The sequence below is a fragment of the Oryzias melastigma genome, linkage group LG19 (assembly GCF_002922805.2).
Source record: "Oryzias melastigma strain HK-1 linkage group LG19, ASM292280v2, whole genome shotgun sequence".
Lineage (NCBI taxonomy): Eukaryota > Metazoa > Chordata > Actinopteri > Beloniformes > Adrianichthyidae > Oryzias > Oryzias melastigma.
This window is the reverse complement of record NC_050530.1, coordinates 13,137,125-13,152,148: the sequence shown is the minus strand read 5'-3', so window position 1 is coordinate 13,152,148 and position 15,024 is coordinate 13,137,125. Positions and strand designations below refer to the sequence as shown.

Here is a 15,024-nt window from a genome sequence, read left to right as displayed (position 1 = left end):
GATGCACGATGGCGAGTGTGTTAGCCACTGTCGCTGACATCCCAGACCCTGAAGTCATAATGTAACAAGCCCAGGTGATTCCACTTTAATGCCTTTGCATATTCATTTACATATTCATAAACCTTCTCCCTTCTTCCTGCTGGGGCCAATCTCTGACGCCTAAACTGTTTACCTCAGAGAACCCCGTTTTTATTGGCCAATTACATACACAGCTTAACACTCTCTCCATGCCTTTGTGTCCTCTTTTTTTCTTATATCTCCGCGCACAAGTCGGTTTTTGCTCGCCCCTGTTTCTGTGGGAGACGGCTGAAGTCGAGGCAAATACAAGAGAACAGGAAAGGGAGGAAGGCGTCATGAATACTGATGAGCTGAGGAGGAGGAGGGAAAAAAGAGCGGTAGTGTGTTTGTGCGTGTGTGTGTGTGTGTCAGAATAAGTGAGTAAATTTAAGTGTGAACAGAGGAGGGTTTAGTAAAGTGAGACAGGGGAAGAGAAAATAAGGACAGAGTATGAACGGGAGACAGGGAGGGAGTAAAGCTCTTGGCTAAAATGCAAATGAACCCTCATTAATTTGAGGGGAAAAAAATAAAAAAAGAAGGTGGTTAGCCTGTTAAGTCACAGATAACACAAGCATAGACATGCTGAGGCGCACACATTTGAGACGGGAGACAGCTGACTGCCTTTCCCCCTCACCACAGCACCTGACTCACCACCGGGCAACCATTGGATGTGGAGTCGGTGAGAGGAAAAGTACGCAGGCCTATTTGTGTCAGGAAATGGAAAATGGGGGTACGCTGGCTGTGTCACAAACCGTTAGAAGCCTGTAGCCTTCCCTAAACAGGTGATGAAGCCAGAAAAGATTCACATTTTTTTCCCCCTTTGGTGAATGAATCCACAAAAGCCTCAAAAGCGATGTGTTTAGCCTGTCTGCTTTGTAACAACATTTCTCTGGTAATTAGATTCAAGCTGGAAACACACACAGCAGTCTGGAGGTAATTCAAAAATAGTTTCAAAGGGGACATAGAAAGAGACTTTATTCACGCAGCACCTTCACACAGAGAATGGAAACAGGGATCGAATCAGTAACAGCCATGACAGCTTGTTGCCAAGTAAAGCTGCTCTTGTATTTATGCACTCACTCAACTCACAAGCTAAAGGAGGTTTTCAGAGCTGGAAATGGAGATTTTTTCCTTCTCTTGCTTCGGAAATGATCTTGGAATTGAGTTGCAAAATTATTTTTAGCTGTTTTTTCAGTAAAAATCCCACTCAGACATATTATGAGGTAGATTAACTACATTTTATGGTTTAAATACATTTTAGAGGAATGTTATAATATCATTCTTTGCTTCTACATTTGTTTCTAAATCATCATCCTACCAGTACATTTTCCTATTCTAAAAAATGTTCTACGCTCCTTTTTAAAATCATTTATTTATTTTTACTTTTTGCAAGCTGTTAATTACTCATGCATGTTTGACATAGGTGCACCACAAACTGAAACTGCTTTTACTTATTATATTATTCTATATTTGCTGCATTGAGATGATCTCATGTGACACAGGAAGTATTTTATTTTGAAAGGAAATCATAAGAACCTTTGTCAAAAGTAATAAACTAATATTTCGACAAAAAGGCTATTTTTTTATTGTTGTTTTTATGCTAAAATGATAGTTCATTTATATGTATCACAATAGGAACAATAACATAAATACAAATAAGTGTGTTATATCTATAAAGCGTGAGCTAAGACCTTGTGGCTCCTGATGGGTTGTGGTCAGCAGAAAAATTAACCCTACAGGCTCTGTAACTGTTGAAGGTTGGAGACCCCAGTATAGCTGTAAATAATTTTAAATATTCGTTCCCTTTATCTTTATAGGTTGATATATCTAAAATTTGGTTTAATTCAATGTATCTGAACTGAAAACAGGGTTACAAAGGTACAAGTCAGTGAACTCATCATAGGATCTATCTTGTCATCAATTCTATGAAGTGTTATTTTTCTGAACTGAGCATCTTCTCTTTGCTTGGTATCTATATTTGCTACCAAAGGTGTAAGAAAGGGTTAAAAAAAGGTTAAACATTAAAATGTGGTTCAACAAGCTGACAGTAGAGTCCAGATTCCTTCTGGTCTCATTAACTAGTCATGCTTCTACACCGCTCTAATTGCTGCCTCCTGAATGTTTCGGAGGTGAAACCCCTCAGGGTGTTGTTCCCCCTTAAGGAATTCACAGGTTTTTCCTTCAGTTTGGGAACATAAGAATGCCTTATAAATGACGCCAAATAGGTGCTGAATTCCAAACCTTAGTTTAAACAAAAATCATGAAATATAAACCTTAAGGATTTATTATGTGTGCCGAATTTTCCTTTTAAACTTCTGTTAAATAATGCATCAAAAAAGACATTTATTTAAATAATTACAAGTTTAAAAAATTCTCTTTGGGGCCAGTATGATTTTTTTAAAAATAGCTACGTTTTTATTTGCTACATGCTGAGTATTATATTTTAAAGGCTGGATAAACCTAGAAAATGTTTAGTAAAATTAAAAAACAACAACCATGTAGGAGTTGGAGCATCACAATTCTGTTTGATCGTGAAAAAAAAAAAAAAAAATGAAAGGATAGGGAACAAAGGAGAGAGTGAGAAAGCAAGGGAGGAAAAAAAAAGAGATGGGGAAAACCGCAGGTAGAAGGCGTAAACATGGCCAATCATTCTGTCCATCTGCTTCTCCATCTGTGCTTCCTTTAATCCACTGTACCACCAGTTATTGACCCCTCAATGCTCACAGAGAGGGGCGAAGAAAGATAGAGGGAGGAAACGAGTGCATAATGCTGAGTTTTTGTTCTCGGAATGCATTTCCCGATCGAGTGTGCAGCATATACCTGCTGTTACATGAGAGCACAATCATCACTCGAGATGCATCAGAAGTCGAGGCAAAAACAACGTTTTCCTCTCTTGTCTGACTCCATCTCTGTTCCGTCGGCGGGCCCGTATCAATCCCTCCGCCAATCTTTTCCATTCGCCGCTCTCCCTGGATCTGAAATCATACCTTTTTCTCGGCTCTCTCTTCCTCTGTCAGCTTTTCTATTCCCATCTCCCCCCATCCCTCCTCCTCCTCCTCCTCGCCTCACCTGCTGTCATACGGTGGTTCCAGCCCAGTGAATCCACCCTCCTCCATCACGGCTCCTGCTCCCATGCTTTCTGCACATTTCCTCTCTCATCGATTCCCAGTCACTACATTCATAGAAGTCCAATAGTCCTGTCTGCAGCTATGCTTCCTCCCACCTCCTTCACCTTTGTTCCTCTTCCACTTTCCCTGCCTGCTTTTTCCTCTGACACAAATATTGAGCGATTCAGAATTTTTAAGGATGGAAAAGCATCTATTATTATTATTATTATAGTTGCAAGCAATTGTATTTATATTTCAAACCCACTGACCTCTAAATTCCGTCTTCATCCTTCCTTAAAGTAATATATCCAGCATGACGTTTTATGAGCGTACTTTTAGCTCATTAGTGCTGTCATGATGTTGTAATCTGTTACGATGGGGCTGTTTAAGAATGAAAATCATAAATCATGACTGTAACGCATAAAGATTTTTACGACTCACTATGAATGGGAGTCCTAATTTCCTTTTAGGAGGGAGTCCTGACTTTAAAACTTCAGATTTTCCGACCCACATCATCTGTCATCTGTCAGTCATTCCTTTGGTTTGATACAGTGTTCTCAAGACAAAAAGCCAAGATAATGACAGGGCTGTCATTATGACAATATTTCTCCTCATGACATTTTTGAAATTTTCATGAAAAGCTGTTGATTTGTGGCTGTTTTTAGTCAGCTTGCTCACGTCTGTTGTGAAAATGAGTCAGCGTGTATTCTGTTCACGTCGAAAAAATACAGTCAATTTCCAGGGTTATTTTTATCCCCCTTTTCAGTCGTTGTGTGTGATGCTCACCTCTCTCGCAGGACCGGCCCAGGTAGCCCGTCCCGGAGCAGTCGCAGACGTAGCGGTTCCAGCCCTCTCTGCAGATGCCGTTGTGCTGGCAGGGGTTGGACAGGCACTGTTTGGACTGGTCTTTGGAGCACGAAGGCTTCACGCCCACCGCTCTCTGAGACTCGGCCAGCCGCCGGATGTCTTTGCTCTGCCCGTCCACAAACAGGTCTCGGATGCAGCCTACGTAGCCATAGTTCAGCAGAGCCGTCCAAACCTGAAGGAGAGATTGTCAGCGTTGAGTTGTGACTGTCGACCCCCTGGTGACGTTTCCCTTAAAATCAGCACGCTAAAGCAAGTCAGCGTGTTTTCCATTAATGCAGCTGAAGCAGGAGACGGAAAGGCCACGCAGGCATCATATTTTTCCTTTATGCAGTCTCCAACTTCTTGTTAATCATGATGAAGAGCAGGTAGTCAATCAGGGAAACTGTAAATGCAATGACCGCACTCACTGCAAATGCAATTACAGTTCAGGCTCCTCAATTATTGAATGATTTCTGCAGTGCAGCAGTGTGTGGTGATGGGACCAACATCAGGTGCTCCAAGGTTTGTGTGGCAATACAAAGAAAAGCAGGCGAAAGCAGATTTCAGCTTCTAGATTGCAAACTATTTATTTAGTTATAGCTGAAAAATCAAAAAAAAATATATGAACTTTTTCATAGAAACAATACATTTAAATAGATCTGGTTTTATAAGGATAAAAAAACATAACTTCAATTGTGATTTAACTGATCACTTTGTTTGCTTACAAGAAAATTAAGACTTAAAATAATCTAATATAATTCATTCAACCTATAACCAGAAAAAACAATCAAATCCAATCAAATCAATTTTATTTATTTTTATTTTTATTTTATTTGTATGTCTAAAATAAAAATAAAAATAAATCAAATCAAATCAGGGCGGCAACTGCTATTTGGTAGAACAATGTATTGATATGAAAAAATAATAATTGATTAGTCTTTTATTGGTGTTATTTCGGGTTTTTAGTGACAAAATATAAAAAAAATATTAATAGAAAATCATAATAATATAAAAAAAATATTAATAGAAAATCATAATAATAACAATATTAAAGAAGGAAAATCAAACAATCTCTTCATTTAGCCTAATGACACTGCAAAAATGATTGTTTTTTAATTAAATAAAATTATATTTTCTCTGAAAAAACACTGATTTTGTTTTTTATAGCTCAATTTTTGTTAAGTTAAACCACCACACATATATTATGGTACTATGTACTTCATCCTAAATATAATTCCAACATCCGTAATAGTAAACATGCTGAAGCAAGTATAATAGTAATGTCAGTACTAATGCCTACTGCAGTTACAGTCATACAAAAACACAATGTCCTTATATAGTAGAATCCTAAATTACGTTTTACAGCCAAAAACTGCATTGATATCTTGTTATTAATTAATTTTTGTTGACCACAATTAACTACGGGTGTATTTTACCTGGAAAACGTCAATCAAACATGCTTGGTTGAATATAAGAAAAAAAAACAACCAATGGAAAGTCTTATTTTGAAAATTAGCCTCAAATGATTCGCTATATTTAACATATTAGTCAAAGAAAGCATGAACATTTGGACACAAAAAAAACAATAAATAGATAAACAAACAAACCTCAGTGGGGAAGATGAGTCCAGCGCGGTCTTCCGGTAGTCCTCCTAAGTACAGGGCGTCATCCAGGTCCAGGATCTCACTGTCTCCCGGGGCCGTGTAAGCTGTTCTCACACTATTCACGGAGATGGTTCCTGAATACGTCGAAATAACCTCAGTAATGATTATGACCTTCGCTTTGAATGTTCTCATCAAAATCCTCCGCGTCTCCACTACTATTATAACTGCCATCATCATGTTCGCCCCGCTTTCCCTTCTCTTCATTGTCATCACCACCACACTTCACCGTTATAATCAGAGCCAATTGAAATCCAAAGCCACACAGGCCTTTGTCATCAGGCAGAAGCTCATCACCAAGCTGGGCACTAATTTTTTTTTTGCCAAAACGAAGGGAAAAAAACTTAATAATAACCTTTAGGAATACTTTAATGTAAGTTTTCTGAGTGAGATTTATGTTCTGTTTATGTTATCTGGCCCCCATAGGAAAGAATAACTCATAAGATAAATAGGTTAACCAGAGTACTTTGGCCCAGGAGAGGCGGCTTTGAGTCCTGCCAGCAATGACCCCTTTTTTTTTCTTCTTTTCTTTTGCATGTGAAATCTCTACATGTGTTCATGCTAGACTAATTACGAAGGGATCGGGCTGAAAAAAAAAGAAAAAGAAAGGCAATACTTTCAATCTCTCCTTTCGTCATTTCTCTCTTTTTTCCCCTGACCTTTATGGATTTCCGCCATCTCCAGCAGCTTTCAAAGTGCTAGGTCTAAAAAAACTGTCACCAGTGAATCATTAATATGTTTATTTTTAGACGTTTGCTTGGGTACGGTAAACAAACAAGACCCCCGGTAAGAGGACTGGCAGCTGCTACTGAAGACATCCAAACTGAAATGAACACAGAATTGCAACACGTATGTGAAGCATCTAAAGCAAATAGGCAAATACCAGGCTAATCAAAAACTATTTGGTAGTACCTGAACTATAAGAGTACTGATAGTGAGGCCAATGTAAAAAAAAAAGTATTTATTTGAGGGAAATTTGCATTATCAGATGGTCTTACTCAGAGAAATAATGATTAAGAAGCCTTTGATCGTACCTGAACGTCCGTCTCTCTGAAAGTCAACGTGATACCATTCTCCATCGTTGACTTTTCTGTCGATGGCTTTAGTCTTGGTGGTTCCAGAGCCCATGTCCAGCAGCAGGTACAGGTGTCCGTCCAGCATCTCAATGGCAAAAAAGTCCACCTGTATGTTTGGAAAACGTAGCATCAGTAAAGATTGGCGTCGCTATGGTGCCACCACAAAGAGTTTGAATGCTTTGTCGGTTTGGTGAAATCCTGGGTGAGTTCTTTAGCCTTCATAGTTGGTTAATGGAGTCTACTTGAGTAGCTGCTATCTTGTGTTTCATGGTGTCCTTAGGGAGACATATGAGTTCCAGTACCATTTTAATGCTAATTGGCCTTGTAAAACATTAAGTTAGACCAATTTACAATCAGTTTACTGTCAGTTCTGCCCTTTGTCAGCTGGGATGAGACTCTCTCCAAATGGCCTCTCAAAGTTGGTCCAGTTTTCTGACTCATGTGAGGCTTGATTTCTCGTTTAAGAGACTCGAGTCTGGATTAGGAAACTGACTAACAGGGACAGTCTGCACAGGGACACTGATGCTTTACTGGTCTACCTTGATAAAAAAAAGGCCAAAAGACCTAAAATCAGTCTAAAAATACCAAGTATGATCCTCATATACAGGTTAACAGTGGGCAAGTAAGGGCATGAGTATGGGGAAAAATAAGGGTCGCATGTACATTCCTTTACATGGACACCCAAAGTGGTGAAAACCTAAAACTTAAGATGGAAATTAATGAAGGGTTCATTCTATCAGCATATCCTCCTAATAGCCTCTAAAGACTTGTTTCCACTGAGTGGTCCGGTCTGGTTCGGTTAGGAGTGGTCCAGTATGGTCCAGTTAATTCTGGTGAGCTTATCCACTGAAAGCCTCACTTTCACTGAGCAGTTTGTTTTCATGCGCGTGCATAGCGTAGACCGCAAGCGTGTCATTGTGTCACTGTAGTGCGATGACTAGAAAAGCAACAACAATGGAGGTCATCCAGCAGCTTGTTTTTTTCTTGCTCTACTACTGGTACACCGTATATTGCTGGAATTGAATGTTGTTTGAAAGAAATTTGAAACCGCCAAAACCTGAAAGTTAACAAACATTAGCTTAAATGAATGCTATATTGGCGCTTTCTAATGTCGTCATCGCTTTCTGCCAATTAACGGGTGACTACAGCAGCTACCATTCCTTTCCAATGGACCTGCAACCGATGGGGGCCAAGAGGTACAGGTCAGAACTGGCTAATAGTTCCATTTTACAATGGAAACGCTCAAAATACTGGATCGGACTGGACCGCTCAGTGAAAACGAGCTTAAGAAAGTAGCAGACAAACTCTTAGGGGGGCATTCTCAAAGCTCACAGTATATGGGGGCCATACTGAAACACTGGCCGGACAGACTGAAAGACTTTTCTCTTATAAAAAGTTAAGGTATTTGAAATCGTGGAAAAAAAACACACAGCAAGTTTTAACATTTGTGTCAGGTGTCAGCGCTTTGTCTCCCCCTCTGGTCACTAGCAGGAGCAGTCTCCAGAGTACTGAACACACTACATCTCCTAGCAACCCCAGCGCACTCTCCCCGTTTGCAGCTCAGCTGTCTCTCATTTGCCAATCACCCACATGACTCTTAAGCACTCCTTCATAGAGCCTCAGTCAGTGCGAAGTATTGTTTGTGCCACCCTGCTTGCATTACTGAGCGTTTCTATCTGGACCTGATCTTCTGTTTCTGAGCCTACTTTATCTCTGATTTTCTGACCTGACCTTTGACTGACCTTCGACTGGACCCTGACAACTCTAGTCTCTTCTTTGATACTCGTGATTGACCTCTGCCTGTCTGAACCGGATTTATATTTATGGACTTTTAGCTGTGCTTAGTTCCTGTCTGAACTAATAAACCTGCTGCACATGAAACCATCTGTCCGTCTGTTTGTGACAATTTTATCTCTAGATGGCTTAATAAAAACATATTTAGAAATAATTCATTTATTGTTACACACTTAAGATAAAGCTAAAATAAGCTTTGAAAAGAGCTTACACAATCAAGACTTTGTTGTAAACGTATTATTTTCTAAAACATCCTTAATTATTAAGTTTTACCTTGACAGTTGGAGGCGTTCTGGGGTCCTTGCGTTGCAGTTGCCGAGGTTTTCCGTGACTGAACAGCATGAGCCCATTGGGCTCTGTTGTCCTGAAGTCAAAGGAGATGGACCCGGCCTTCTTTGCGGTCCACTTGCTTAGTGCCACATAGGACTCCGGGGTGTCAAAGGTCACGGGGTCCAGCGTTGCTACACTTTCGCACTTAAAGGACACCACGCCACTCACCTGAGACAGGTAACAAAACCGTTTAGGAGATCCAGTATTTAAAGATTTGGCCTAATAAAATAAGTCTACTCTGATGAAAATGGACTTAACAACTTTAAAATCTTTCAAGTAATGTTTTTTTTCTGAATCTATAGAAATTAGCTCATTTTCCCCAAAACTATGTTGTGACGGGTTTATTAAAGGAATTAAAAATCCATTAAAAGGCCCTGATTGTCTTAGCTTTGACTCAAAAAGCTTGTGGTGTGTGGGCATACCTTCATCTTTGGGTCACCCTGTTTAGCCAGTCTAGAGAGCTCTAACCGCACATCATTGTTCTTGTAAACCACCTTAAAACAGAAGAAATTGGAGGAAAACATCACCAACCTTGAATTTATTTTTAATTGAAAAAATGATTCAAACTGTTGCAAAACATGTAAAATAATCATGCAGGGAATTGAATGTAATATTTTTTTCATGTGTATAATAAAAAATACACATTCATTAATAAAAAAAGTTCAGTCAATCCAAGGCTAAACACTCAAACTGATGTACTCCTTCTACAAAGTAGATATATTTTTTATTTGTATTCTTTTTATCTTCAATGATCCTTAATAGCCTGATTTTATTAATATTTGATATTAAGTCCTGAACCGGATATTGATAATTCATGTAGAGAAAATGGTATGGTCGAGTCGGGGTGGGATTATATAAGTTCGCTTCCTCCCACTCCCTTTCAAGTGATCAACTTGTGATTTATTAAGTGATGTGTTATGTATGTATTATGACCTGATTGCTTGAAATAAACCATTTCATTCATTCATTCATTCATTCATTCATTCATTCATTCATTCATTCATTCATTCATTCATTCATTCATTCATTCATTCATTCATTCATCTTAGAAATCAAGCCTGACCTTTAAACTCATTCCTATAAATGTAAACATTTTAATTGATCGTTCTTGCTTTTTTGATAGAATCTTTTTTATATATATAACTGAGCAGCTAAATCAAGGTTGTGCCTTGTTTAACAATCACTCTATCCTTCTATGAACTGAGAGCTTCAAAGACTACTTTCTGAAACGTAGGGTTTTCCTTCCCTGCTTTAATTTTCGGTTTGTCTCTGGTGTTTGTTTGTGCGGTCAGCGTAGAAGGTGACTCGCAAAGACAGTGGCTACATTAAAATGCCGTTAGCATTTTCCCCACGAGCGTGCCCAGTGCTCACAGTACGTCAAATGCATTTAAAAAAAAAGAAAAAAAAAGTGCAGCCTTGATCGTTGGTGCATGTGATTTCCCTGCATTCATCCTAATTTGCTCACATGGATTATCATATCATATTAAATATGTAAATGTGTCAGTGGAGGGTTCACTTTGACTGTGGCAGCCTTGTTTAAACGCCATCATTCTTAATGAACTAACACAGGGCGCATTCAGCGCTGACACAGAAAGCTCTCTGTTTGGCATATCATCTGTCAGCTTGTTTGGTTGCTTGTTTATGCGTCTATGTGAGTCTGAGTGAAATGGAAGCTCAGACAGGATCCCCATTTGATGAGTGCCAGGGTGTGTAGTTTTATCGAGCACATTAAGTAACGTGCGTTTGATCATTTTAAGAGTCTGCAATTTATTGGGAAATTTTATGCATTCACGCAGGTTGAGATTGTCACTACGTGTACAAAGTTGTGCATTAGTGTGTTGTCATGTGTGTGTCCTGTGAATGTTGCAACATTGTGGCCCATTTCAAGCAGAGCGGATGGATGGAGCATCTCTGTGGCATAGCTAATTAGCATGTTAGTGCTTAGTGCTGTATCTACTCCCTCAACGACACTCATCACTGATTCCGTCTGATGCTGGAGAGGATGTGTGTGTGTGTCTGGGACTGTTTGTATGAGTCTGCCAAATGGAAACATTTCTCTGTGTGAGTCTGTGCGTGTGCCTTACAAGTAACTGTGTGGAAACGCTTGCATGACGCGTGACAGAAGGGAAAGTAAAAGATAGAAAGTTTACCAAAAAAAAAAAACAGAGCAGGAACTTTGTTCACAAAAAGAAATAAATGCAGCATGTTAAAGTGAGTTTGGAAATAAAATCTAAATCAATCTCTCGCCTCACAGCAAGAAGGTTCCAGTCTATGCTCCAAAATATGCTTAGTCTGTTCACTGGTTTCACTAAATTGTCCCTAGGCGTGTAAGTGACCTACAACCAGTCCAGGGTTTACCCCGCCTTCATCCTCTGGGACAGTTGGAAGCTAAAATGGGATAGGCTCCAGCAACCCCGTAACCCCAAAAGGGATTGAGCGGGATCTAAAGATGGATGGGAGCTGGAAATCATCCATCCATCTTCCTCCTCTCCATTATTCCATCCCTCCCTCTCTCCATCTTCCCCTCCCTCCATCCCTCCATCATCCATCCATCATCCATCCATCCATCCATCATTCCCTTCCTCCCTCCCTTCTTCAATCATACATAGATCCTCCCTCCATCCATTTTCCTCCTGTCTATCATTCCCTCCCTCCCTACATCCTCCTTTCCATCTCCCCCTCCATCCATCTATCCATCCATTCATCATTCCCTTCCTCCATCTATCCATCCATTATTCCCTTCCTCCCTCCCTCTATTCTCCTTTCCATCTTTCCCTCCCTCCCTCCATCCATCCACACATAGATCCCTCCCTCCAATTTTCTCCTGTCCATCATTCCCTCCATCCCTCCATCCTCCTTTCCAGCCCCCTCTCCCTCCATTCATCCATCTATCGTCCATCATTCCCTCCATCCATCCATCATTCCGCCTTCTCCCTCCCTCAATCAATCCATCCCTCCATCCATCCATCAGTCCCTCCCTCCATGCATCCCTTTCTCCCTCCCTCCATTTTCCTCCTGTCCATCATTCCCTCCCTTCATCCATCCATCCATCCATCCATCCATCCATCCATCCATCCATCCATCCATCACTTACATCCTCCCCCAACCATCCATCCACCCAACAGCCCCTCCCTCCATCCACCTTTCTCTCCACCCTCCCATCTATCCATCCATCAGTCCCTCCCTCCATCTTTTAAACCCACTTGTGTTTCTTTTAAATAACAAATTCACTTTCTTGATCTTTAAAAGCTCGTTTTTTACACTGTTGTTCTCACCTCTTTGAGACAGCCCATAAAGTTATTGCTGACAGGAGATCCGGGCAGGTCGGCAGTGCTGGGGCTCCCCCCCACATAGAAGAAGTCGTCCGAGCCCAGCATGGTGTAGTCTTCCTGAGTGTAGCCCGTTGTGGTCAGGATGCCGTCCACCGAGATGGTCACCTACTCAACAAAGCACAGGGAAAGGACACGCTATATACTAAGCGCTAGCTCGGCGCTGACCAGCCAAATTAGCCCCCCGTAAGATTGGTGACCAGTATGTATGCAGTCTTGTTGGGAGAGATGGTTCGGGTATTAGACAGATGTGCTGCTGGTGGGACTTTTTTGGTGAAGTTGGCTCAGTGCTGACATCAAACGCTGCTAAACTTTGACTCCTCAGCTAGTAGTTTGTCTTCTTTTCTGCAAATATAAGTCATTCTACACTATTAGCAGTCCCATCTACCACCCATGTCTTCTGGGAGTCAAACATATAATCTGCCAATTCAGAGCACAAATAATAAAAATGAGGATTCAGTCTTGGACTTGGGCTCCATTGGTAGCTGGAAAATCTCACGCTGTGAGAATGTATTACTAAATTCATAAAACAGAGTAAAAAAAGCTATTCTGGTTCTGCTGCTTTCCATTAAAAGTTTAGTTCATTATTTTATGCTTTACACTGTAAACTTCTTTAAAGTAATATACTCCCTCACAGAGAAACAACAGCCTTAATATTAGTTTGCCCATTTCTTTTAAAGACCCACTCCGATCATCTTTTGGATCTATTAAAAAAGTGTTTTCAGGGTTTTTTTTTTTTTTTTTTAATAATAATTATTATGCCACTTTTAGCCAAAATAATAATAAAATAAAAAAAAAAAACTGTTGTTTTCTAGAATATTAGAACTCTGAGATGTGGGCGGGACTGTTGGCATGGAGTAAGCCCGCCTCTACTTCCCATCATCCATCTGTTTACACTCTTTCCCACTATCCAACCCCTCACAACCCCAACCTAACATTACCCGTGCAACAAAGATGGTGAGCAATATTGGAGCTGTCCAGATGCATCAGAATGGAGCTCGTGGCCAGTCGATTGATGCTTCTATGTCACACCTACAAGTTTTTGTACATTTTTTTTTTCTTCTTTTCCTTATTCTCAACAATTTGAACAAAGAAACACCATGAAATGCAATTTTAAGCTTAATTTTCTTTATAAATGTCCTCCATCGTCAGAAAAATGCCACAAGAACATGTTAAAAAAACACGATTTCCATCGGAGTGGGTCTTTAACTGTTGCTGCAAACCTGTGCAGCTTGCTGAGTCTCTTAAATTAAAATAAGCAAACGAATAAACATATCTGACCTGTTCCTTTCACTCTTTAGATACAACTCTATCACTGCTATCTCTACTCAGTATTTCTGGGCAGTTCTGCCCAGTCAGGTGTTAGTAAGTGTGCAGGCATTCGTGCTTTTAAGTAGATGTTAGTACTATAGTGCACTGCTTGCAGCCAAAGTATTGTCACTTGTGTCAGGGCAAGCTGTGTTTGGATCTTAAGGATCGGGTTAATGATGCGAATGCGGTTAGTAGTTGTGATGATGGTTTTTTTGGGTTGTTAGGATGACTTGTAATGAAGGTGTTAGGGGGTTTGTTGGATCAGCGAGTCCAAATGAGATGACACACAGCCGAGCAAACCGATATTGATGTGCACGCACAGGTTGTTAGATTTGATGCAGCTGGCATACACACACAAACACACACAAATGCATTAACATGCGTCGCGGTCCTCTCTCTCTCTGCATGCAACATCGGCAAAAGAGATAAAGAAAGGACGACAAAAGAACAGGATGACTCAGAGACACCATGGAAAACATGCAGTGGCAAGAGTGTGGGACGAGACAAAAAAAAGAAGAAGAAAAAGAGGAGCCTCTCTATCCAACGGACCAATCAGAAAGGGGAGGGGGTTCTGACTCACGCCATGCACAGAGAGTTGGGATTCGTCATTTGCGTGCAGGTGAGGGATCTGTGCACGCCTAAATGTCATTAAGAGTGATGTTGTGATCAACGAAAAGAGTAGAAGGAAGGAAGAAAAGAAGGAAGGAAGGGGGGGCGGTTTAAATAAAGAAAGTGGTTGGCATTGAGAGGGGGGGACAAGGGGCTCTTTAAGCGTAAAGAATTACCAACCGCATTTATCCTTTTATTGGTTTAGTTTTGATGTCTATGATTCAAAAGGAAATAGACAAACCCAGACTAAGAAACAATTAGAATTATAGCTACCGAACAATGGAGTTTGTTTACCGTAGCGTGTCCAATGCCTGAGTGCTTTGTAGAAGAGGGGGAGAAATAAAAAGCAAAAAAACTGTGAACAGAACAACTTTGGGAAGAAAAAAAAAAGGCCTCAGGTGTTTGTTTTTTTTTTCGTAGGTTGTTTGGAGTGGTTTCGCTAGGAGAAGGGCACAGGTTAGGTTAGTAGAATGAATCATTCCATGAATGGTGGTTAGTTTCACTAGCAGGTTAGTAAAGTTAGTAGTCAAGTTAGTAGTACAGACAGGCAAACGGCAGAGGCAGAGCACAAATAGGTTTACAAGCACCTGACCGCTTGTGATCCTGGATGTTTGCTGGTTCACTCTTTTCTGATTCATGCACACACTGGAGTGAAAAAGCACTCACCTAGAGCTGAAAGCAGAGCTGTGCTGGGGGTAAACTCACTGCAACCTAAGACCAAAAACTCACTAACACAATATCTCTGCAGCTAACAATGACTGATCATAGAAGCTTTCCTTCTCTACATCTCACCTATCTCATGCTTTACTTCCTAAACCAGGGGTCTCAAACTCAAATCAGCCGGGGGCCACTGGAGGCGGAGTCTAGTTGAGGCCGGGCCGCATCAGGATTTTCTCAAGAAAAT

The 15,024-nt window shown here is 40.5% G+C and overlaps 1 protein-coding gene across 12 annotated transcripts in view; it reads right to left on the bottom strand.

The window, feature by feature from the left end:
- The window catches only part of nrxn1a (neurexin 1a), a 67,320-nt gene that overhangs the window by 23,680 nt on the left and 28,616 nt on the right, over nucleotides 1-15,024 (bottom strand). For 8 of the 12 annotated variants that reach the window (XM_024285109.2, XM_024285110.2, XM_024285114.2 and 5 more), the window contains 7 exons: nucleotides 14,415-14,438; nucleotides 12,147-12,308; nucleotides 9,294-9,365; nucleotides 8,815-9,039; nucleotides 6,706-6,853; nucleotides 5,618-5,748; nucleotides 3,951-4,203 (listed from right to left, as the gene is read on the bottom strand). In XM_024285109.2, the coding sequence (XP_024140877.1) occupies nucleotides 3,951-4,203; nucleotides 5,618-5,748; nucleotides 6,706-6,853; nucleotides 8,815-9,039; nucleotides 9,294-9,365; nucleotides 12,147-12,308; nucleotides 14,415-14,438 (1,015 nt within the window). The remainder of the gene's footprint in view (nucleotides 1-3,950; nucleotides 4,204-5,617; nucleotides 5,749-6,705; nucleotides 6,854-8,814; nucleotides 9,040-9,293; nucleotides 9,366-12,146; nucleotides 12,309-14,414; nucleotides 14,439-15,024) is intronic. The other 4 variants (XM_024285111.2, XM_024285112.2, XM_036217262.1 and 1 more) reach the window with 1 other exon arrangement.